This window comes from Thermobia domestica, chromosome 2 (genome assembly GCF_964235325.1).
Source record: "Thermobia domestica chromosome 2, izTheDome1.hap1.1, whole genome shotgun sequence".
Classification (NCBI taxonomy): domain Eukaryota; kingdom Metazoa; phylum Arthropoda; class Insecta; order Zygentoma; family Lepismatidae; genus Thermobia; species Thermobia domestica.
Genome location: NC_137455.1, coordinates 101,261,543 through 101,288,447, shown reverse-complemented (window position 1 = coordinate 101,288,447; position 26,905 = coordinate 101,261,543). Strand labels below are relative to the sequence as shown.

The window sequence follows — 26,905 nt, the reverse complement described above, 5'->3', positions numbered from 1 at the left end:
ATAGATAGAGTGACGAAAATTTTGATGTCGGAAAGTAAAGTAAACATATGTTTGTTTCCTTTCGAATATGAAAAGAACTAAATTTCCATTTCTTATTTTTTTTATTGGATCAAAAGATCCAATATATTTCAACCAAGATTTTTCTTGTAGGTCTTACATCTGGAGAATTACATATAGTGTAGCCAAACCCAAACTATCAGTTAACTCAGTATGATGCGCTTATTCCGTAGAAAATACGAAAACTCGATTTAGGTGCCGTTCAACAATTTTGTGGCCCCTGATCCAAAAACTAATTATTCGCTAAGATCACAATCTTTTGATCCATTTTTAATTTCCCTAAAATTCTTGTTTATAAAACTAAATTTATAAGATTATTCCAATTATTACTCGAACTTGATAATAATTAACTCCCGTTCTACTACCAACATAAATTCAACGTTATTTGGATATGAGATACAAAGACTAACTAAGTTCTCAGCGCCTATAGCAAGAACATAACAATTAGAGAGTATCGTTAAGTTTTTTGTTACATAATATAATTTTTTAGAAAAGAAAAAGAGGAAACTCCTGAAGAATCATTGTTGCCTAATTGGTGAAGCACGATCAAATACAGAATCGTTTGTAAGATTATTGGGCTACACTCAAGAACATTTTTTTTTTTTTTTAAATCCTCCATCACTGCTTGTAATTATTATTAATTAATCCAATTATTTTCGGAATATTTCCATGTAGTGAGATATTAAGACAAAAAAAGCTTTAATTAAGATTGAAAAAAAATGAACAATTATTATCCTTCCATAAAAGTTGAGAAAGTAATTTTCTTGCTGTACCAGAATGGTTTGTGTTAGGTAAAACCAGAGGTAATTAAGGCAAGGAAGAAAAATTTCGATTGCACAAACAGCCACCTCTTTGTAGCTAGTTTAATTACGTTTCTTTATTTTTCACCTATTTTTTTATTGAGCTACTTCCATTGAATTAGGAATTATACAAACACGAACTGTAACAATGCAATTCTCACTTTTGAAAATCTACGGATAGTTCTTCCATAGTATACCATTTACTTTGCTTCTCGCTTGCATAAGTGTTCTACTCATATGTTCATCTGTTTCCTGTTTTTGCCTTCCTTTTTGTTTCCATTCCTCTTTTTTTCGCTTAATTTCTTTCAGATTTTTTTTTTTTTTTTTTTCGTTTCTTACTTACGGATAATGCTTTATTCCAGTTCATCGTTAGTTTTTGTTAAAACATTTCTGTATTTTTGTACCCTACTTCATGCCTCATCTGATATTAGAGATAATCATTAACTTAATTCTGTAAGGGAAAGAATTGTTAGAGAATTGTAAAACATATCTGGCTGTGTAAGTGTCACAATAAGTAGCCCGTATGAACAGATGGAGATGTATGTAACGTCGCATTCATATGAGATGTCGGGGTTGTAGTATTAATGAAGTGACACTTGTTGTGAAATAGAATATGTAGCTGTGTGACATTAATTGCCCAATGAGTTTAAGAGAGCATAAGTGGCTGCACCCCGACACATTGATTCCGGTTTTCATTTTCCCTACAACAATTCATTTAGTTTTGAATATCTATCCTTTTCCGTGTTTCGGTCATGTTGCTCCATTATATTGCTTTCTATCGAAAAGTCGACTTCTAAAAACATACATTTTAAAGTGTCATTGAAGAATTTAAGGCCCTGGTTCCATGTGAAACATGTACTCTTACACACGTAATTTTCTCAATTATTTTCTTGAATACATCCATAGCCTTAGTTTACAGGCATCCATGTATGCAGTTCTTTTAAATATGTGCATAAATGCATTTATTACGTACATATTAGTATTTTTGTTTTACTCTATCTAATCCGTCCACAACCTGCACTCATATTATCAAAATTCTGTGTCCGTTACTGTAAAAGAGTGTGACCTTAGTTGTCAATTGGATAACCCTGTAGTAAATATTAGGTAAATAATAAATTATTCGTGGAAAGTGGATTACTGCATTGTATTACATTCTCGACCAGATTGGCTATGTCGCAAATATCCGGTGGGTAACGACGCAGGTTTTTCCACCGGTAACCATATTTTAAATCCATTAATTTAAATCCTGATGAAAATAACACATGTGATGCTTGTGTGTTGCGTTATTCGACTTCTTTACTCTTATATCATCCTTTCGTTCTTTAATTCTCTTTATCGCTTTTCTATTCTTTCTTCTGTATATATTATCTTACATCTTTCATTCTCGCTTCTCATCTCTCTAGTTATCTTAAGTTATATGTCCCCCTCCTTTTGGGTGTGGTTTTAGTTCTTCTTTCCTAAATATTGTGGTTTTTTTTTTTTTTTTTTTTAAGTGTTTCGTTCATGCTGTCTATTTCATAGCATTTCATACTTTCTTGCTCTTCTTCTTCTATTTCCTCTTCGTCTCAGTTTCATTTCTTGTAAACTCACTTTTCCTAAAGCCTGTTTTTCTTTAATTAATTTCTTCCTTTCCTTATCTTCCTATTTACTTTATTAACAAGATTCTTTTTGGTTGCTATATCTACATTACTAGCACACCTAGAGAAGAACAGATGCAGATATGAAGGGAGAAGAGGACAGATCCAAGAATAAGTAAAAGGACTTCATGTGGTAAATAAAGGAAGAACAATTCCTAACTTTCCATAAGGAATAGCAGTATGAGGAAGTAACTGTTTCAGTGCCGACACATTAGATGAATTGATGTATTCATTATATTTATAAGCGTTGATGAATAGCACTATTAATATACATTAACTTAATGAAATTTACACAAAAGATGGATGAAAGGCGAAATATTGTACTATATACGTAAATTTTCCATCTATTAGTTGTCTCTAAACATGTCTATGAAGTCTAAAACCAATGGTAGAATTGTTTGAGACGTCGCAAGTTGCAGACAAGTCCTATGGAATTGGCAGCATAGTCAGTTGACTTTAATCTCATGCAGTTTGCCATATGGGTATTTTGAAATATGAGCTGTGATGCGAAAATTCGGGATTAGGTTAAGAAGACGGTTACTCTGGATTATTATGTGTTAAAGACAATTCAAGGTTACGTAGCGGAGTTTGAGAAAGCATACTGAGAATGACGCAGGATATTGGATCCTAAAATAATGTGCTGCTCGTAAATTTTTCAACTAGTTTCAGACTTCATAGTCATCTTCTGTATGTTTTTTAAACTAATGGGATAGTATCTAGTTTTCAAAACCAATACGAAAACTATGAAGAATTAAATATAGGTAGGCATACCCTCAGCAGCGCCGTCCCTACCTCTTCGGCTAAGACCGTTAGTTTCCGCCTTCAGAGGTGAGGAGGGTCCATTTTCTGCCACGGAGAAATTGGGACTTTCTGTAATAAATAAATAAATAAAGGTTTTAAAAGTCTGATTTTCAATTTAATTTTACTATACTGTATTAGTATGAAAACTATATTCTATTACATTCTATTATCTCTAAATCCATATAACTACTATAGTTAACTCTTGACTGTTTCACTTTTCAACAGATAAATTAAACTAAATTCTAAAGAGCAACAGGCTACGACCACCTAAATACCTTTCTATTGAGTCTTAAGCGGTAACAGTGGCTACCACATCAGCTCTCACCTCCATTATCTGATACCTTTTAATTATTACAGTAGCTCCCGATTGCTGGGTTTAGACTGAAAATTTTGCACCCGAACAGGGAATCCAACTAGCAAATCTCTACAAATTCTTGCTCCAAACGAGCACGCGTTAACCATTTGACAACGAGAGAGCATCCCAAATAATTACAATTACATTTCAGTAATGTTAAGCAAGAAGGTAAGAGAAGTTATGTTTTCCTGTTTACATATTTAGAACGATATTTTTCGAAATTCTTCCAGTTAACTTATTACAAGAAATCTATTAAAAACATATTTGTATGTTACATTTATTTGGATCGCAAAATATTCTTTCATATCTATGAGACATTCTAGAACATAATTTACATTGCTATTTATTTCTACCAGGGGCGTCATTTAGGGGGGCAGGAGAGGGCAATTCCACCCTACCCCCCAAGAGTCTGAAGATTATATACTGTACACTTTAATCGATTGTCTACTAATATACTAGTACAAAGCGTGAAAGCCTTACATCAGCGGTGCTTTTGCTCCCCCTCTCTCAAGCGAAGACTGAAATGACACCCCTGATTTCTACCCTAAAATATATAAACCAACAGCTATGCCTGCTGTGCTGTACAATTGCGAAACATCGTCGCTTCCTCTGAGGGTAGAACGTAGACTGAAAATATTTGAAAATAAAATCCCGAGGCGAATGTTCGGACCCAAGAGAAATGGGAATGGCGGAAACTTAGTAACGAGGAACTGGACAATTTACGGTTTATCTAGCATTGTTAGAGTCATTAAATCTAGGAGCCTAAGGGAGCAGATCATGTAGACAGAATGGAAGAAAATAAGAACGCTTTCAAAATTTTAACTGGAAACCTAATCGGATAAAGACCATAAGGAAGACCTAAAGGCAAATGGAAAGACATTATTAAGGTGGATCTCAAAAGAAACAGAATACAATGTAGAAACTGGATTGAATTGGGTAAGAACAGAAGTCAATGAAGAGCTTTTGTGAATGCGGTACTGAATATGCGGGTTCCATAGGACACAGAGTTAGTTAGTTAGTTTATCTATTACAGTTTAATAGCTGACTCAGCTTTCTTTCAACTAACTTTTTGGAACAGAAACACTGATTGCTAAGTTACGCCGAAAAGAATTTTCTCCTACAAATATTATTTTCCTAATTGCTCTTGAATGAATGAGTCAGCTTTAATACAGTGCCTTGTAAACTAAAGATCAAAACCAGAGAAGTTCTTATACGTCTTCAATATGTAAGGTTGAATATTTTGCGTTTAGGATTTTGTGTGATGGTTGAGGAGCCAGAAATGTTAAAAGTATATGGATATGTAAACTGAGGAGTTAGGGAATTATTTAGGATTTGGGGTTGTGTAAGGTTAAGGAAGCAGAAATGCTTTCAGTTTGGACTTGTAATACATTGAGGAACAAAATTTGAGTTTACGTTTATGTGACAGAGGAGCCAGAAGTGTTTAGAGTATGGATGGTGTGGAGCCAGAAATGTTTTCAGTTTGAACTGTAGGAAGTTAAGGAGCCACAAGTGCTTAAGAGTGTGAGGTTTTTTTACGTCTTGCGATTATGTGGAAAGCAGACGGATGATTACTGAAAGTGAACGATTGTGAAATAAAATTTTTTGTGCTCTCCTACCGGGAATCGAACCCGGGACTACGTGCACCAAAGGCATAAGCACACGTCCTATCACTAGACCAGCGGGAAGGGCGAGGGGCCGAGAGTGTTTTCAGTTTGGCAATTCAAGAAGCCAGAAACATTTTGAATTTGGAATTCTGTGAGGTTGATGTGTCAGATTTTGAACTTGGAGTTGAATGAGATTGAAGAGACAGGAACGAGATTGAAGAGACAGAAGTTTTAAGCTTGAGTTTATACGTGGTTAAGCGGAATTAAGTATTTCGAGATTACAGTTACACCAGGTTTCCAACACCTTTGCCGCACTGAAATGTCATATCTCCTGAGATCAGCAGAGGAAAGATGGGAATCGTTTGTACGTACGAGATGGTGTCGGCATTGAGGACAACGTCGTGAGGACAATTCAAAACAAGAAGTAGCGAACTCCGATCTATAAAGTGACCATTAACAGAGAAGGAAGGAAGCCGAAGTGCTGATCACAGATCACCCAAAAGGCGTGAGTGCCACAAACTGCCTGTCTGCCTTTGGTTCCCCAAAACCTATTCTGCCAAGGGTTTAGTTTTAATTATGTCAGGCTGAGGACAAAAGGGATTTCTATTGGAGTTAAAAGGATTATGAAGCTAACGGATGAAGAGAGTTCGAAGTAAAATAAGATAGCTTTCATAAAAGATCGTTTAAGTCAGAAATATAGGATTAATATCTATGAAGACAATCAGGGATAGAGAAATATCTTGCAAGTTGTTACATCACAGAACTTTGATGATATAATGTTTAACATTAAAAAACATGTAGGTATCAGTATCACTGACTATTTTAAACCATAATCATGTATTTTGTTTAAGTACTAGTAAAATGTATCAAAACTTTGTTTTTTATTATAATATTTCAAAATTATGAGAATATATTCTAAAATTCAATGAATTTCCAAATCAATTTGCGCTTTTGAAAAAAAAAACTGTCGTTTTTATATAAATACATTAAAAGATTAGAGGAAAACTGATGTATACTATTGTATGCATATTTACCTGCTAACGATGTCGTTGGAGGCAAACTGGCGAGCTGATATGTCGTTGACGCAGACGACGCTGGAGTTGAACTCAACCCACTGCCATTACTACTCGAACTGGACATGTACGGAGAGTAACTTTGACCATAATAAGAAGCATAGGAACCTGCCTGCCCATAGGAATTGTACGAACTGTAATCCAGACCCTATTAAAGATGTATAATTAATTAATTTTCATAGCTTAAAATACGTAAAAAAAACCTTAATACTTGCCTTATTGTTTTAAATGAGAAATCTAAATACCAAGTTTCATGTTTCTAACCTTAAGAGATTCGGAGATATAGATATCTTATTACAGTAATTGTAATTTCTACTCCTTTTTCTTCCCTTATAGGTGAAATATCAAGAAACGCTGAAACATGTATCTTATTATTTGAAATGAAAAGTCCATAGCTATATTAAATTTCACGTCACCAACCTTCAAGAATTCGGACATATGAACGTTTTAATGTGATAATCACCTATTATTCTCCTCCCCCCGTCGAATTTCCAATATCCTTCCTTAGTGCTACCTTACGACACAAATCCCATGATCTGTCTAAGTTTCTAGTTTCTAATTTAAGCAGTTTCGCCTGGGCGTTGATCAGTCAGTCACTCAAACTTACTCAAGACTTTCTTTTATATATATAGTTTCTATACAAGTTTCATTTTCTTAAATTCTAAAATAATACTGTATCAATGTACTGGTATAGAATATTAACTATTAAATACCCAAGTCAGACATATGTTTAAAATATCCAATTTGAGGAATTCCAATTTATCCATGCTTACGTAAATATCCTACTCTTAAAATTTTAAAACTGACAAAATACGAAAGTATTACTAGAAAATTTTGATTTTGTATCATTCAAACTAATCTCTGAATATCAGACTGAGGTTTGTTAACTTTCAACTTCAGATTAGTCTCCACACAGAGTCTTGTTCTGGGATACATTCTTGAAACAAAAAGGTATGGAAAACTTTTGCTCCCAACCCAAACAGATGAACAAAACTCCTTTGTAATCGGGAAATCGCAGGTCGAATTCCGTAGTGGGTGCTTATTCTACACCCAAAATATATATCCTTCTTTTAACCTAAAATAGCTTTACCTACTGCACTAAAAACTACTTTAATAATGAAATACAGTGAAACCTCTGAATAACGGACAGTAATGGGACATGAATTTTTGTCCGCTATTGAGAGGTGTCCGTTACAAAGAGGTTACAGAAATGTAATTTTTCACAATGGTAATTGTATGCAGTAATATACAGTAACTGCATTATGTATGAGCGTAGATACGTAATATTCAATATGAAAATATTCTATTTAGTACGCATTTAAATTACTGGGAGGGATGAAGGAGAAATTCATTTCTGTTAAATAATATTATTACTATGGAATGTGTTAGTATATTCGTTCTTTGGATGAAAAGGCAAGTTATTGGAAGTGCATATGTTTATTGACCCAGTCCCAATCACAGAGAATATCCTCTTAGTGAAAGTGAAAAGAAAACCGGGAAAACCCCAAACCCAGACTTGTACAAGTGTCATAAGTAAAAGAAAAATGTTAATTTTCCAAAAAAGTAAGAGCGGAAACATTGCTCGTTGAAAATGTTATTGTAAAACAAACATTATTTTGTTATTTAAGAAATTGTCGGGAAAGATGCAAGGCCCAGATGAAAAACGCCTAAATTTGTTAGGGAAGGGAAGATCTTTCGCGTAGAACTCCTGGCCTTACGACTGACCTGCATGAGTGTTGTTACTTATTGAAGGTTTTCTAGGATTTCCATCAGAAAGCAGTTTATTGCGGGCATAAACAAAGAAGAATTTCAAGTTCAGCTTGAAGCTGTTCTGTTTGATGATCCACCAGGTCTAGACTCATGATAGATACACTTGTGGAGAAAAGACTTTTCTGTCTACTGTAATATATTACGGAACCGAGAATAATTCCTGTCCGTTATGAAGATGTTATTGAAAGTTTTTGGGGAAAAAGGACTGTCCGCGTCCGTATCTGAGAGTGTCCGTTAAAGGGAGGGTTTTGTTCCATAAGAGAACATATAAATTTTCCGGAACAAAAAACTCTGTCCGTATTATAGAGGTGTCCGTTAAGGGAGGTTTCACTGTATATGTTATTGAAATAAGCACTAAAAAATTTGTTGACTCTGTCAGCGAACTCGGGGTAGCCACATTATAGTTTCAATCACAAATCATTGACCAATGACATATATATATATATATATATATTGATTGTAAGGCCTTGCTACTATGGCTTTTCGGTTAAAGAAGTGGATGACTGATCAATAAATAATTATTTGTAATACGATAGAGCCAAGAATATATCTAAAATAAAACACACATGGTATTTATCTGTCCCATGGGTGAAGCTATAACGGGTTGAAGCCTCTCTAGTCTCCCTAATATTTTGTTTTGTTTTAATTACGTGCCTTATATCATGGTTTTGTCTTTTTTCTTCTCTCTTTTGTCACGGTAAAATAATTTTCTTATCACCATTACCAGTCTCCAGACTTAACACACAAAACCACACGGAGAAACTGGATTACTGCTTTAAGCAATTCATTACCTAGATGGATTTTTTCTTCATTATATTCCGTGGGAAACTTTCTTGAATTCTATCTTTACATAAAGATCTTTTCAGGTTAGGCAGTAGTTTGCAGGGAGGAAAGGGAAGTAATAATAAAGTTTAGGTGAATCCATCTATTATTCAGACCATTATTCGTCACAATTTACATAAGTACCGATATTTTAGGAGTCGTGTCCTTATAGCTTCTTAATTCATGAAGTCTTGCCTCTTTAACAGCCCATGATTTTTATTTTTTAAGTGTACGTATACATTTGATTCAAACAAAACAAAACATATATATATATACATACCTGTTGCGAGGATGAGAAGCTTTGGGAACTTCCCGTGCTAGACGAAAAACCGGTGTTGTAGCCCGCACTATACGCTACATAAGGGTTTTGGGCGCTTTGAGAGCTACTAAACGCTCCACTATATGGATTAAGGTAACTGGCAGCTGCTTGGCTGAGATTTGAACCGGACTTACATTGTTGGTTCAGACTTCGAGCACCTGAAATATTACATATGCTTCAATAGTCCAATCAACTAGAACATTTATTGAATGCTACAATATCCCTGCATTACATTTATTTATAAAACGATCAACAAATTTTATAAAGAGAACACTCTGTCTACAGCTTTCTACAATACACAACAAGCATAATATACACAATACCCAAACGTGTACAAAAACATAAATAACATATATATTCTTTTTAAACATAGGTTTACCATTTACATTCCTACGATTTTTTAAAATCTTACTAATAGGGCCCTAGTCTAAAATAATTTATTTTTAAACATTTAAACTTGTATTTAATAAACAAAACGAACAAAAAATGTAAGTTGTTAATTCCCCCCCTCCCCCATTTGAACTGTGATCTACCTTTATTTGACTACATTTATTTGTAAATTATTTTCCAAAATTTCATTAAATTTGAAGACAATACGCGACCAAAAGATATTGATGGATTTAAATAGTATTTAAATATTAGTTTCTGTGGTTTTAACACAAAAATTTGAGCCATTACATTCGGGAAGAGGCTAATTTAAAAATGTTGCAAATTATCGTAAAAATGTGAATTTTTCCAAATTTCTGCAAACTTTAGAACACATGCACGACCGGAACATATAAACCGATTATTATTATTATTATTATTATTATTATTATTATTATTATTATTATTATTATTACTCCTTTTTAGTCTCCCCAATTTGCATTTTTTTCGCGGTATTGAGACTTGAAAAGGAAAATTTGAATTATTTCGGCCCATCCTACAGTCCATAGCACAAATTTGATCGTCATTGCTGGTTTACTTGACAGGATTCTGCAACTTTTTAGTTTAAGTAGCTCCCCAATTACTTCACGCTGTTAGGTAACACACCGAAATTTTTTTTCACACTTGGACTCGAACTCGAGATCACGTATACCGAAAACATGCTCACTAGCCATTTAGCTACAAGAGCTCTCTTCGATAGGCTCACACCCACTTTTCTTTCTCATTTTGGTGAATAGAATATTAAAAATGTAGACAGTGAGCCGGTACTATATGAACTAATAACTATTTTCAAGGCCTTTCGTATAGTGTATAAATTTGGGTGTCCAGCAATTATAACGTCATAAACTGCGCACTCACATTTCTGGTCTATTAGAAAAGATTTAGAAACAGTTATTAGTTTATTTAATAGCCTTTTGTAGATAGTTATTAGTTTAACAGCGTTTTGTAGATAGTTATTAGTTTATTTTATAGCGTTTTGTAGAAAGTTATTAGTTTATTTAATAGCGTTTTGTAGAAAGTTATTAGTTTATTTAATAGCATTTTGTAGAAAGTTATTAGTTTATTTAATAGCGTTTTGTAGAAAGTTATTAGTTTATTTAATAGCGTTTTGTAGAAAGTTATTAGTTTATTTTATAGCGTTTTGTAGAAAGTTATTAGTTTATTTAATAGCGTTTTGTAGAAAGTTATTAGTTTATTTAATAGAGTTTTGTAGAAAGTTATTAGTTTATTTTATAGCGTTTTGTAGAAAGTTATTAGTTTATTTAATAGCGTTTTGTAGAAAGTTATTAGTTTATTTAATAGCATTTTGTAGAAAGTTATTAGTTTATTTTATAGCGTTTTGTAGAAAGTTATTAGTTTATTTAATAGCGTTTTGTAGAAAGTTATTAGTTTATTTAATAGCGTTTTGTAGAAAGTTATTAGTTTATTTAATAGCGTTTTGTAGAAAGTTACTAGTTTATTTAATAGCGTTTTGTAGATAGTTATTAGTTTACTTAATAGCGTTTTATAGAAAGTTTATTTGATAGCGTTTTGTGGATATTACTTCCTTCACTTTCCATATTTTTATAGTCTTCATTGTTATTACATTATTCACTAAAATCATAAAAAGTAAGGGTGAGTTTATTGAAGAATCTTAAATCGATCGTGCTTAATTGCATATAATTCTAATTACTACATACTTATATACTAAGGTACATAACGTAACATTTTTGCAGCACACAAATAAAACAAAATATAGAAAAGATTTAAGAGATGAATAATAGAACCATAAATACCAGTAGTATCACCAGACCTCTTTAACCCCTTGGCGTTCTAGTACTTATTTTTAGGTACTAAAGTAGTGTCTTCATTATTCGATTAAAAAGGAACCAATACAGCATTTTACTTCGTTTTTATTTGTTTGTTTGCTTTTCCAAGTCTAGAGGCATTGTAGAACACGTTACGTATGGTCTCACATCTTTCTGCGTCGAGATATAGGAGGTGATGACGTCATAACTTTAAAAAAAATTGTTAGGTCTTTTTTTTTTCTTTTTTTCTTACTTTTGCACCTAGAAGATTGAAATTTTGCACAAACATTCGCACTGAGTATTATTTATCAGATTTTTTCAGATCTCTGCGTTAACACGGGGGTGAAGGTTCAGAGGGGCAAAAAGGTTTAAAAAAATTGACCAAAAAATCCCTTTTTTCATGATTTTCTTATCTCAGATACATGATGGAGACATGTGAATAGTACCGTTCGAAAGGCAATTCTATTCTGAAGAGAATGATGAGCGTAAAATGATCCTAGGATAAATAGTGGTCTCAGGAAATTTTTTACCTGAAATCAGGGTCTTTTGCGGTAATCTGGGGCATTGTGGGGATTATTGATACACTGAGCTGACACTGGCTAGTGATTAGCGTCTTTACGTCATAATCGCGAGATTCAGAGCACAAATTCCGCGGTCACTATTCTAACTGATGTTCTACCAGGGTTTTCTACAGTTTTCAAGGCAAATTTCAGTACTTCTAAATAACGTCATATCCAACCTAATTTCCTTTCCTATTGTTGTTGTTATTTTGTTAATCGTTCCAGTGTAAACTGATCTAGCAGGCTATAAGTAACTGGAAGATTTTAAAATTAATAACTATATGAATTATTCAAATGAATATTACTTAGTATACAATTGGCTCTAGCCTGAAGTCGCTCCCCCCCCCCCTCCCTCAAAGCGAGTTCATGGTGACACCACTGATAAATATAGATCTAGGAAGGAGAAACTGAAATAAAATACTAAAGCAGAATACGTACTGAAGAAATACTCACTGGCTGCCCCGTAACCTTGCGGCAACATGCCATACGCCGCTGCTGCAGCCGCTTGTCCAACTTGGCTATTGTAAAAGCTGGTCCCTTGCATATACGCTCCTTGACTACTGTACGCTTGCATGCTTAAAAAAAGAAAGAAAAAGTACAATAATAACATTATTATGTACTATGGATTTACATGAAAACAAGAAGTTTTAAAAAATAACTCATTTTTAAACAACATTATAAATACAGCATAACAAACAGCCTTGTAATCTAACGTGGCATTTTATTTATAAATAAAAATTATCAAGATTTAACTTATTGAGGTTCTAGAGTACAAGGAAAAAAGCGACGCTAGCATAAAAGCAAGAGCCGTTGAATTTCCACAGCCATCATGTCCCAACGTTTAAATACTGTAAGGAAGGAAGGAAGGAAAGAAAGAAAAAGAATGAAAGACAGAAAAGGAAAGATAGAATAATAATAATAATAATAATAAAAGCATTATTTTTGGATTGGATAGTTTTCTTTAATTTCAAACGCATTTTCCGAAACAAGCTATTCAAGTATAGAGAAGGCAAAGGTGTACGCGAAGATTATTATTGTCTTCCTTCAATTTGGAAGGCACATCTCGGAGAAATAAACATCAAGATATTTCAGTAGTGGTAAAATGTGTTCGCTTTGCAGATGACTAGGCACCTACTATTGAATCAAAATAAAAAATGCTATAAAACTTTAGGAACGATGTGGAGAATAAGAGATGAAAATATATGTTAAAAGATAAAACTAATACTGATAGTAATAGGAAAGCTGTCAAAATATAAATTGAGAGTAGAAAATATTCTTAAAACAAGTGAATAGATTTCGGTGCTTCAGCAACATTGTTATAATGAAAATCTTAAATGTGAACGAGAAATAAAAGCACAAGTGTGAATGGTTAATCATCATAATAATCATCACCATCATCTTGTCGTCATCGTCGTGCCTTTATTGAAGGACACTTGTCACAAACTTAGAACCTTTCTTGCACCACAGTCCTTAGCTAACTTCCTTGTCTTAAGGACCTTCACTACAGCGAAATTAAACTACCGCTAATTTTAGAAATTTTCTGTAATATCTTCAAAACAAATAAAAATATTCGAAAAGCAGAAACGTAGTGAACTAGACAATACGATTTTGCATGTAATACCGCTATCACAACTCATCTATCTGCTTTTGATTTGCAACTGTAGATAGATTTAGCATTTTTTGCGATTTCTGTGAATAGTGGCATACCAAAAGCATAAGTGAATTGTGGTAAAAATATCACATATAAAATCGTATTGTCTAGTTCACTACGTTTCCGCTTTTTGAATATTTTTTATTTGGTTTGAAGATATTATAGAAAAGCTCTAAAATTAGCGGTAGTTTAATTTCGCTGTAGTGAAGACCCTTAACGAAGCAATTTTCTATTTTAACACCGTTCATCATTTCTAGCCTCTTTTCCTTTTATCTCATTCCTCAGGATAAAATTCCTTCTCACAACCAGTTTCTCTTCCTCCTTTTAATTTAATCTAATATTGATTCTTTCTCTTCTATTATTCCTAACACATCCTCATTAGTTTCTCGTTTAATCCAGCTGCTTTCGTAAGCACCACACATCGAAAGCATCCAGTCTTCTTCTCATAACTTTTATGTATCATTCCTGTTTCTATCTCATAGAGTACATCATTCCACATGAAATATTTACTCTAACTCTTTATTCAAAGAACCACAAGATCCCTTTCAAATCCTTCTCTCGCCATTCTTGCTTTTATTTCATGTACGCACTTCATGTCTCCACTAATAACAGTATCGAAACTATTCATCTGTTCTACCTTCTCCCCTCCTACTTCTATATTTAATACAGGCCCCTTCGTTCCAGTCACCACTACTTCTAACGTTTGTTTTCACTCTATATTTTTCACAGATTTTCTCTAAAATTTTCTAACATTTTATTAATTTTCTGTTCAGATGCCGCAACATACCATCTGCACACATTGTACACTTAATCCTTAGACCCCCTACCCAAACATCTCCTTCCTTATGCTCAATTTTTTTTTACCGTTTAAGACAGATATTTAAAAAAATCCTCTTGCAATCTCTTATTTCTTTCCCTTACACTTACTACTTAGTCAATGGGAGAAAAAATATTTTGTGGATCGTTGAATAAAGAATTGCGAAGAAAAATAATAAGATGTTTTGTTCGAACCATATATGGCGACTACATAGCTGCTACGCATCAATTGGAATTTTCTCTTTCCTTTGGCCAATATTGTTGAATACATTTGAAATAAGAAAACAAGTCCTCAATGTTTAGTATTCTTCATTACAAGGTTTAGGAAATCGCGGTAAAAAGAACAACTGATGGCTTTGCAGTCGAAATAGTTTCTGTTCATTTTATTTCAGTTGCCGAAGCGTAAGCACCCATTGAACAAACTGAAAGTCAACGTCTTCGGTATGGAGTATTGTGCTGGACTGACTATGAACTGTCGATATCCCGCAAAAGAGAAGAGGAACAGTTGAAGGCTTTCGTAATGAATGTGAAGAAGAATGGAATAAATCGAATTATTGAACGGGGAAATCAATGAGAAAGTGTTAGGATAAAATGAAATTTCTAGTTTAACGTTCCACAATTATGCTCTGCAGGCTTTTTTTTTTTTTTTTTAACGGATAATTAATGTAAGTGAATGATTGTGAAAAAAATGGTGAGATTAGAACGTGGAAAATGCACAGACACAATGCTGTCCACTCAGTTAACCTAGATTGAACCAGGAACCCTTCACACCACAAGTGAGCATTCTACCAATCAACTATCGTGTAGAAATATTTAGACCCTCAGAAGGCGAAGATTTCACCCCTGAGAACTTAGAAAACAAATTTCTAAACTATGCCAGTATTGAACGTTGGGATTGTGTATTGATATGCATGGAAATCATGTCGAATTGTGAAAAAATTCTATTTGTAACACAAGAGAATTATTGCCAGAATTTTTCATAGGAATATACACCTTGCATTCCTAAGTTTCCCACAAAATGAAAGAGCATATTTTATAGTGTTTATATATTAAGTGTTATTTTCTTTTGTCGATGATTTACCTGTTATAGTACTGAGAAGAGTAAGATGATGATCCAGATTGGTAATCTGCGCCTTTTTCAGTATAAGAACCAATAGAATCACCAGCCGAAGAGAATATTGGATCCGATTGGCTGAGAGAAGAACCATCCGCAGGGCTTTTCACCTCACTTTTAACTGCAAGGAAAAAAAAAAATCGAAAATTCAGAACAAATGTACGAAATATCTAACATTGAAGACATTGTCAATTGATCTTACACACAAATTAATACCAACTACTGTGGTGAGTATTTCAGAAATGGTTGTAGCATATTGCTAAGAAATTTGATGTGCGATTAAAACGTTTAAATTGTCATTATTCGTCTTCAAAAATGGATATTCGAATATATATATTTTCTTACAAAAATGGATATCTGCATATATAATCAGTTTTAGCAAAATCTTCAGAGCGAGTGGATAATTTGGGCACAATTTGCTTCAACTTGACAGAAAAATGTCCTCAAATAACTAATTCAGTTTCAAAACTACTGACCAAAGAAATTATATAGGAGGATATCCACTTTTGCTGGTAATTGTACCACATTTTCAGCAGCGAAAATAAAAATGTTTAAAATTATTACTTTATTATTTGTGTTTTCTATCTTTCTTTCTTCATGATTTTGTTGAAGTTTACTTAACAGCACCAGAAGTCAATGGATTAAGATTTTTGCATGCACCATGAACACTTTTCATTATTTGCATGGATTATACAATTTAATATGGTCATGAGGCTTCTCTTGGTGCAGTTGAATTAACGTATTTGTTCTTTACATAGAAGGAACTATTCTGTCACTTTTTTTTTTTTTTTTCAGAAAAACTTGATAGGTTCGAGATATAAATAACGAAAAGTGTTTATCACCTCACGTTAAATAGAAAATTTTACTCCACATTAGCTGTATTCATTCATTCTTTTAAGTTGTAGTGCCGGCGGTTTATTTAGGCTCTCAGTGGAAGTGTATCAGGTGGACAAATGATGTCGCGTTTTTTACCTTTTTACTTAAGACTTTTATATGTCGGTACTTGTTTATCGGTATCAAACGTACGAGTACATATTGAGTATAACATAGCAGAAGTCAATGAAGTCTCCATGCTAGAGATTCAAAAATCTTTCGAAAATTCATCTTTGCAACGCGAAATCTAAAAAAAAAAAAAAAATCTAAAAAATATCTTGACTGTTATGGAAGATCATACCCGAATTTCAGGTTAATAGCATCTTCCGCTTTGGATATTCAAATAATATTGATATCAGATAGTTTAATACTTTTCAAACGAGAGATGAAATGAATATATGTATATACAATACGGTTCTAAAAACTTGATTTATTATCTTCGTAAGCGTGATAAAAACTTCTCATACGTAAACTGTATGCATATCGATTTTTTCGTGGTCCTGTCCTACTTAAAAAAAAAAAAATCCATTATTAGTCCTTCTATGGAATTTTAGCACGCAAGACTATATATATTGGGATATGAATACTTAGGTCTGGATGTATGTTTAAGCCTACCACTTAAATCTCGTCACATCCCTTATATTCGCTGCGAAATGCTGATTGGACGTTTGGAAAACAAGTTCCACGAAAAATAAATAAAATAAAGGAAATAAAGGAATACAATAAACATAATTTAAAACCTTTCATATTTTAACTTGAAGAAACGGAGATATTAAATAAACTGTTTTTATACGACATATACTAATTTACAGAATAGCAAACGTTAAGTTCGGCATCTACAGGTTAAGAGCAAATTTCAACAAAATCAGAGCCATCATGTTTTCTTGTTATTGTGTTAGCACCATGCGTTTTACTCAGTAAATCTACTTAAAGGTTACATGCAACAGAGGTATAATATACGAGAGTCCTTCCACTAGTAATGTCCCATGTTTTAAAGAAGTCTGGTTTACCAATACTACTTTATATATTGACCCTGTCTGTTCGTCCATCAGAGACATTAAAAGATTCAGAAATATTTGATGTACCACCATCAATTTTGACCATATATAGAGGATCAAAAGTTACCAATACTTGACGGAGATATCTAAGCTGGAAGAGATAGAAATAATCCATTTCCGGTTTTAGTGTTGATCCAAACGGTAGTAGGTAGCGAGAAGCGGTTTCCTACAATGGATAAAGTGTCCCAACAACACATTTCATCTTCATCTTTAACTCTCTATTAAAACCGGAAATGATAGAATTCCACCATCACTACTAGTTTCAATATTGTGTAAAAACTGTAATAGATAGCGACACGTGATCTTGTGTAACCATTTAAACGTCAAATGAAAAATTATATTCCTTTTCTACTCTCTATATCTCTACTAAAGCCGGAAGTGGTAGAAATCTACTACCACTTCCGGTTCTAATATCAATTCAGAGAACATCATGGCATACAAACCAAACTCCTTTATATATGTTTATATGTTTGTATGTCGTGTATATATGATGCTGCTACTTGTTTCTATATCTATTTTTCAATCAACATGTTTGCTATTTTTACAGTGTATTCATACAAGATTCCGTGATATAGATTCATTTTTCAACATAATCTCCATCACTTCCTACAATCTTACACCACCTTGGAGCTAGGATCTGCATGCCTGTTCCGCAAAGTTCTGGACCAACGCATCTGAACCACTGTGCAACACCCGCGACAAGGAAGTAATCATTTTCAAACTTGGTGCTACAATGGGAATCCTTAAGTTTTCCAAAAAGATGATAATCCGATTGCGCATATCAGGACCGTAAGCTGGAATTATTAAAAGAAATTCCTACCGCGCCAACATCTCGGTGCATATTGTCTTTGTCTTTCCTTGTGTTCAGCTGTCTGTTTTCTTAGCACCCATCTTGCAGGCTTTTCTTAACCAGCTGATTCAGTATTCTGCTTAAAACTTGTCTCGCCAATGCCCATGTGAAGTAACATTTTTTTCTTCCTTACGTGTCTGCCTGACATAACAATGTTATTCACGAGTTTCAAGCTGTCAGCCGTTCGTGCAGTCTGTCACTGCGTCTGAATTCGTGAACGCTGACATGGCAATTTCTAAGAGATAATCAGCGTGTCCAACTGCGACGAACAGCTTCATGTATATGCATTTTCAGTATCGTGTGAATGTTATCCACTGTTTCATTTTCACACATCAGGTAATGAGTATTCAATCACAGAATGCTGTTTCTGACGAAGATCAAGCGTAGTAGTCATTTTCAAATATTGTTAGAGGAGCGCCACTCGCTGGAGTAGGATGACTAAATGACACTAGAAGCATAAAAATAATGTTTCTATGTGCTGCATAAATAGCAAACATGTAAATAAAAAAATAGATATTGAGAAAAAAGTGGGGTATTATTTTTGAAATGACCCTCGTACTCTGTTCTTTCCGAAATATATTGAAAGTTATTCTTTCTTATTTAAGAAAAAATACTAAACCTACTTGACATAAGAAATATAAATATTAATACCACAAGTTTAATTCATATCCTTAATTCTAGCTAAATAGAATACAATGATGGATCTAAGGACCGAAATTACACTTTCCGTATTTTCAGTTATTATTTAATGTAACTTTCTTTGCCACTCTTCTTAAAGGACTACTAATATTAAGTTCCTATATTTAAAAATGACTCAGATCTGGAGCTCCTAGTGCCCGATTTTCAAATAAAATTTAAAACATATTACTTCCTAAAGACGGTACTTATTCAATATAAATTCAATCATTGATTCGGAAAGTGTTAGCAAGAATGTGATAAATTCCTCAATACATTATTTATTTATTTTAACACTTCATTACGTAGTCATTATTTGGAGTTAATATAGGTAAATGATGAGACATCCTAAAGAAATACTACTATACAATATTTAAAGTAATCTGCACACTTTTTACAGTCTGGAATGATTTTTTTTTCAAAGCAAAATGTTATCATTCACGTACTCCAGACCGCCTCCCGCCTAGATGACGATGAATTTTCGCACGCACCATTGGAGTCGCTGCCTCCGTTTCCACCCATGGACCACGAGCTGTTCGATGGGAAAGCCGAGGTTCCCGAACTAGTCATCGAGTCATGGAGAACACCATTGGTCAGGCCGGGATGAGAAGCATCCGGATTAGTGCATGGGGACCCACAGGTTGAATCCGACTGACTCGCTGGACTGGACAAATTCCCTGTAGATGGTTCCAGGGACCTAACAAAAGAAAGAACGAATAAAAAAATTAATATAGAAAGAAATAATTTTTGTCAAATATATGGTTTACAAATAAGAATGTCAGAGCTTTAAAATGAGATAAAATGAAAACTATAAGTGATAATGGATTATTATTATTATGGTACTGTGAAATGCAATCAATGGCAGAATGTCTTAAAGATAAGTATCTTCGGAAAGGTCACATTACTTTTTTGAATTTTAATTAAAAACTTAAAAATAATGAAGAATATAAAAAAATGTAGGAAGTAACCCAGACAGTATCTACAAAAATGCTATTAAACAAGCTAATAATTATTTTAGACATATTCACATAGATCAGAAATATGGGTGTCCAGTTTATGCTGTCATAATTGTTGACCACCCAAATTTATAAACTATACCAATTGTTCTCAACCTTTTTTGACTGACGACACGGTTTACTGAACATCCTTTACTTCGCGACTCACTTGTTTGATTTCTTATTATTAACAACATAAATTATTATAACAGTTTAAGACTATAGGTTTCTATAAAGTAGTGATTCTGTAGAACTGAGCATTGTTGATGCCACTGGAGTCGTTAAGTGGTAGAGCCTGTCTTAAAATTGAGTTTAATTAATTTAATAAATGCTTCATGGTTTTTAAATATTGGTGACACATGCTATGGAACAGAACGCCACACCAGTGTATCACAACACACCGGCTGAGAACCACTGCGCACTATAATAAAGGTCTTGTAAACAATTATTACAGTGATTGCGAGGGTTCGTGAAGCTTGTCCTAGGTTTACCAATTTCACCACCTAATAAAACGCGAGGGTGTGTCCCGGTGGTCAAGCCCTATTCATGAAATTTTGCCAATAACGTCTCTTGCGCTATACGGAGAATATCTCCTCGGAATATAGCGTTGTTGGATTGCTGCTATATTTCGTTTTGTTGTTATCGTTGTTAGTGTTTAATTTGAATAATTGTTAGTGTCCGTTTTATAGTTATTTATGTGCTGGTTTTCTTTTCTCCGCTCATTTGCCATGTCCTCTAAGTTCGGCAGCTGTTTCACATTTCGATAAGTTCGTAAGGCAACTCCACAAATCGTACCGAATTCTTCCGATGCATCACATGTGAGAGAAAACAGTTCTATAATTCGTGTAGAGCGAAGACTTCGCGAGTCTTCGCGGTCATTTTAGTTCAAATAATAACGTTTTGTAGACACTACCTGACTCACTTTCTAGAAAGTGGAAGTGAGTTTAAGGAAGAGCAATAACGCCATTGAAATATTCTCCTCTGCTTCAACAAGTGAAATGAACTCTTTAAGATTTAATTTTCCACACATATTGGGCGGTAAATTCACAATGGTGCGCTTTATATTTTCTTTCGCTTAATGAATTGACCACGGAAAATAATCCAGGGAGGAGAGATGATCAGCGGGCTTAGTTCACAACACCCGTTCTCAATTGAGCACGTCTAGGGAACTTTCCGTGAAGTCCAGAGTAATAGGGTAAATTCGAAAAAAATTATGTAAGTTGATGAATTTAGTATCTTGCCACGTTAATTTGCCACAGACTACTTGCACGCAGCTGCCACAGTTAAGTATCACAAATCCAGTAGTGTTGCCAGAACATGACTTCAAAGTTTCGAGTGCTCATATACAAAGTGCGTTCAATAAGTTCTGGGGCTACTTCCAAATAGTATACTTAGGATGCCAGAAAAAGGAGGGCCATATATATGAAAAGGAACCAAGTTAATAGACATTCATCTTATTGTCTGTTCTGAAAATCCTTAGTGCGAGCAGCATATTTCCAGATATCAGAAAACTGATCGCAAGAAGAAGATCCCAGAGGTCGGGAAAGCAACCATAAAACAATTGGTATCCATCTACTATCCGGATTTCCTTAGTTTCCTCCTATTTTCTAAGTATTACCAGTATTAGGTAAGATATTACACATTTGTCCAGTTTTAAAAATTAATCATTAAGCATGAAAATGGTCCACACTTTTGTATACAGAGATATTCGGACCACTTGAGATACTGAATTTCTCATACCTGCCTCAGACAATGGGCTATTTGCCCACCAAATTTCTTTCAGATCCGGCCAGTAGTTGCCAAGAAATAAAGTATCACAACTAAGGGAGCAGATTCGAGCTTGGCTACCAAATATAGCGATCTCTTTCCTTAAACGATGGGCTATTTATTCATCAAATTTGGTTTAGATCCGGAAAATAATTACCAGGCAATAAAGTTCCACGTACACGTACATCACATACGAGGAAGATCCGAAAATAACCGGAATCTTATTCCTCGCATCGTGTATTTGTAGTACGAGGTTGTGCCGCTAGAATGCTGTGGAAGGACCTCTCGTGAGTCAGTATGCCAAGTGGCGTCAACCGACAGTGACATGCTTTTTATCAGGAAATTCCGGTTATTCCCTCCCCCCTCGTACACAAACTACAAAGCTCCCGTATGCAAATATCTTTCCTTTTTTAAATGTTTGTTTCTTTTTCTCTTTACTTTTTTTATTTTTTAAAATACGTTTTGCGACTTGCTTAGATCAAAACCTTCAACGCTGATCTCAAAAAAAAAAAAAAAAAAAAAAAAAAAAAAGAAGTACAACGTGGCTGGTCAAAATGATCCATCCATTCATCGCTGAAATAACCATACATTTAAAGATAAAAGAAAATATGGTCAGCAAAAAGAGATGAAAAGATTTGCAAAATTTAAGCAAAAACGAACAAATAATAATAATAAATCATACTGAATAAAACTGTATTTAAAAATCGAATTAGGATAGACGCCTTTTTACTTGGCTTTCTGGTGATAAGTTTTTTTTTTTTTTTTTTAAGTAACTTTAATGTATGATTAAAGAAAAAAAAATCCCTTTTCATCTTAAGTAACCATGACCATACCAGTAATTATCTGAATTCGGTAGCAGGCCAGCTCCCAAGAGGAACATTCCTCATCCTTCACTACTGAGGACAGAAGCACCATAACGTGACCTCAAGGCCGATCTTACGAGAAGCTTACTAAAAACGTCGCTCACCGCCCCTCGACCTCTGACCTGGGTTCGTGGCTGGAACTGGTGGGCGTATGACATAAATTAACCTTGGTTATGGACTGGACTTTCTCATAGAACGACAGCTGGAGCTCATTTGGTTTGGCATGGACGAAATAGAGAAAGAGAATATAGTTCGACTGACATATTCAGGTTGAAGAATTGAGCACTATTTAGAAAGCTATCGAAGTGGAAATCAGACAGATGAAGGGTTTACTCTTGTCATTTATACATGTGTTTTTTCCTTATAAATACCATATGGCCTCGATGCATATACTGCACCTCAAATAAGAAAATATTGTTTTTTTTTTTTTTTAAGAATTAAACTTAGGCGTTCTGTTTAATGTTTTTGTTTTGGTTGATTAGAGTTTAGCGTCCTGTTCAGCAGCGAGGCTATATGAGACGTGGACTTACAGCTTAATGTGGGATCCGAACCACTTAACCTCCCACGGGAATCGAACCGGGTCTTCCGCACCACTCTTATAGAAAAGGAACTACAACACAATTTCGCAAGTTTTTTTTTTTTTATTATTATTATTCTTTAAACCCTTATAATTTTTATATTATGACTCATTCAATTTTATTTTGTATCAAAATGTTCGATGATTGACTATCAAAAATGTTTTGGATTCAATCCTGAAGTTATTTCTAAAAATGAATTATGGACTATTATGAAATGGAATGCTATTTTAGAGTTCACGGCTCCCCTATCTTCCCTCACTTTATGCCAATTTTTTGACATCTACATTCTGGTTTTCTATGTTTTATCCTTCATCCTTAAGAGGTAATTAAAAATTTCAAAGTACTATTCCGTTTCAAGTTCAGTGGATCAGGACATGCTTTAACAAGCATGTAAAATTGGGGTTTAATGGACATTTCACAGAAATAATAATGTACACGGCTAAAAAAAAATCGCTATGTATGTATCTGAGAAGAAAATATCTGTCTCAGTAGTTACAAAGAGTGCACTATCAATTATCAAACATACTTCAAAGACCCAGATACGAAAGAAATAAGGGGGAAGGTACCAAGTGAAGTACACAAATTACCTTCGTAACCTACATCAACAAAGTGTGTGCCTAAGGCATCTTATTACACTGAAAGATCTTTTACTGTCAACTGAAAGTTTCCGTTCACAAAACTTAGAAGAAATGGGGCTTATTGTGCACAGCAACAATGCTAAAGTGTGAACCAAGAATTCGAGTGCTAGTGTTAAAAATTTCTGAAAAGTAGATCGTACTTGGTTGTGACCAAGTTTTTTTTTTCTCTCTCTCTGTAGGTGTGTGACTGGAAGAGCCAAGATGTGAAAGTTCACTCCAGATAATAGGAGTGACGAGTGTTCTTCATTGTTCACTCAACAAAACCACGTAAAATACTAAAGTAACTGTTTAAAACCCTTTATCAAAAAAAAAAAAAAAAAATCCTGAACTAATCTGATTTTCACGAAGCTTTGCACCCCTTGTAAACAATGCAGACTGCAGTGCAAAAATGTTGCCAACTAATTAAACAAAAAATGTTATATGCAAATTTGTGCTAAGAAATAAATAAACAAACTGAAGGGGGGGAAAACAATGAGATTAAAAATATAATGACATGGGCTTGTGATAAGAGAATCAGGAACCTTTTCTCTCGTTTGCAGTGGCGTACGAACTGCTCTCCTGATTCTTTGAACTACTATGTAAACGCAGACACGCATCAGGAGGGAGAAGAGCAGAAAGTTGAATTTCTTCTACCAGTGTAAATTACAACTAAAACTTATTATCCCCACTCCTAACGTTTCCTCTAGCTCAGAATCTACCTAAAATGTTAGGATTCAGAGCCACTATTACATGATGACTTAGTGTTCCTACTAGCAGATCTATGGTTGGATGGATGGATTAAAGTTTATCGTCCCCTTCAACAACAAGGTTCTATAAGATTTGGACCTACAGCAGAACGAGTGATCCGAACTACATGAATTTCCTCCGGAAATCGAACGCGGGTCTCCCGCCCGACGACGAGTACGCGGACCATATAGCCACAAAGGAAGAAACATGTGCAGTTGTACTCACGATTTCTATTCAAAGTTGAGCCCTTGGGGGGCCGCGGTGGCTCAGTGGTCGAGCGTTTACCTCTGGCACAAGGGGTTCCTGGTTCGATCCCAGTTCGCGCCAAGTGAACCTTGTGGTAGACAAACACCGTGTGCGTGGGTTTCCTCTGGGTCCTTCAGTTTCCTCCCACTTTCTTCGTTCCAACATTTCATTCATGTTTTCATAATCACCGCCTCCTTTAGCCTAACTTGCATAATCGTGGGACATAAAACTCGAAAAATTTAATTTCATTTCATTTCAAAATTGAGCTCCTTGTACGTTTCCATAGGCGTGTTTCGAACAAGCAATTGTTCATTCTGCAAGAACTTGAAAACTACTGAGTTTACTTATTTATTGAATAGAAATTTATTATTTTATTTCTTTGTTATATGTAATAAAATACCTATAAAATATTTTGAATCCTCGTGACTTATCCTTTCATTTGATATCTAAGAGAAAAGTTACGTCATAAACTAATATCAGTCATGAGAGTATGAAGACTCTCTCGACATCTTATTCAACAAATTCCAAGAAACTTTTTAGATTCTACATAGGAATAAAGACACATTATTTAACATGCACATAGTACCTCCTCTTGATTTCACTGCAGCCAGAAAAAAATAAGACTCAAAAGTTATGAACATTCCTATCCAACATTATAAAAATTCTTAAATGTTGAAGATTCCTGTGTACATTATTTCATTTCTGGCACTGAATATTCGGTTTTTGCATCTTTTAAATGGTCATTTATTCTGATCGCATTTTAAAAGTGCGATATACAATTTATAACTGAAAAAATTAGCCTCATATTACTTCGTAATGAATCACTAAAACAGGTTTTATCCTCTTTAACTTCTCTCTATCTCCCTCAGTCTCACTCTCTCTCTCCCTCTCTCTTTTTTTAATGACTATTTCCTCATCTCTAATGAAAGGCCAAACGAAGATCTGCAAATACTATAAGGAACTTATTATCTTCAATAAGAACAGCGATTTCTTGATGTCTCTTTTTCATTTTCTTAGCCCATTTTCATGAAATGACACAACTGTTTGACAACCATTCTTTGTGAAAAACTGAAAAATAACTATGAGTTAGCAACATTGAAAATGATACTAATTACAGTTTATTCTTCCATGAGCAAATAGTACACAACAAATGCAATGTATTATGGCAATTAATGTATTGTTAAGGCACAGTAAGAACATTTAGGTTTTGACTCAAAGTATGTATCTATATGGGATCGAAATCTTGAACCAAAATCGAATTTGTAACAGAAAACTGTTACGACAAATGACAAAACACACGAAGTGCGCGCCACAATTTAAAGATGTCGCCCAAGGAAGCCAGCAGGTTACCTGCTGCTCCGAGTTATCCTGTTAAACATAAACAAGGCAAACCCGTAAGTGCAGAAGAAAAGCAAATACTTTATCAAACGATATCGACGTTGTTCAATTCACTTGAAGAAAATTAAGACCTATAATAGCTAATTTTCATATTCTCATAGAATATTTATTTACTTACTTTGTAGTACTGAAGTTAGTATTTGTACATTCGCATGCTATACAATGTAAGAAAGCACATCAATAAATTGAACTTGAGGGGAAAAGTACCCTGTTTTTCATGGATATGCATAATGATTTAAGTAATTGATGAATAAGAAATAATCTCCCATAATGATAAATATGCTTGCTGTTACATACCAGCACCATCTCTTTATCGTTCAGTTGATAATTTGACATAACTCATTGTAATTTCATATATAATTTAGGGATGCGTTCGAGTCGAGTCGAGTCGAGATTTAAGCCTGTCTCGACTCGACTCGAGAAAATGTTGTCTCGACTCGTGTCTCGACTCGAAAATATGTTGCTGTCTCGACTCGTGTCTCGACTCGACAGTCTCTGTCTCGACTCGACTCGAATTCGAGTCGAGACGTCTCGAAATTCGAGTCGAGACAAAATATACGAGTTAAAATATACACACACATCAGCCAGATCGTTATGTCTACCTACCTAATTGTTAGTATATCCACCTTTTGGCATGAATAACAAC

At 34.3% G+C, this 26,905-nt stretch overlaps 1 protein-coding gene across 7 annotated transcripts in view; it reads right to left on the bottom strand.

Moving 5' to 3' along the window:
- eya (eya transcriptional coactivator and phosphatase 2) overlaps positions 1–26,905 on the bottom strand; it is a 702,296-nt gene that overhangs the window by 28,500 nt on the left and 646,891 nt on the right. For 4 of the 7 annotated variants that reach the window (XM_081744300.1, XM_081744310.1, XM_081744350.1 and 1 more), the window contains 6 exons: positions 19,495–19,745; positions 15,560–15,713; positions 12,450–12,586; positions 9,200–9,396; positions 6,289–6,475; positions 3,266–3,364 (listed from right to left, as the gene is read on the bottom strand). In XM_081744300.1, the coding sequence (XP_081600426.1) occupies positions 3,266–3,364; positions 6,289–6,475; positions 9,200–9,396; positions 12,450–12,586; positions 15,560–15,713; positions 19,495–19,745 (1,025 nt within the window). The remainder of the gene's footprint in view (positions 1–3,265; positions 3,365–6,288; positions 6,476–9,199; positions 9,397–12,449; positions 12,587–15,559; positions 15,714–19,494; positions 19,746–26,905) is intronic. The other 3 variants (XM_081744325.1, XM_081744316.1, XM_081744334.1) reach the window with 3 other exon arrangements.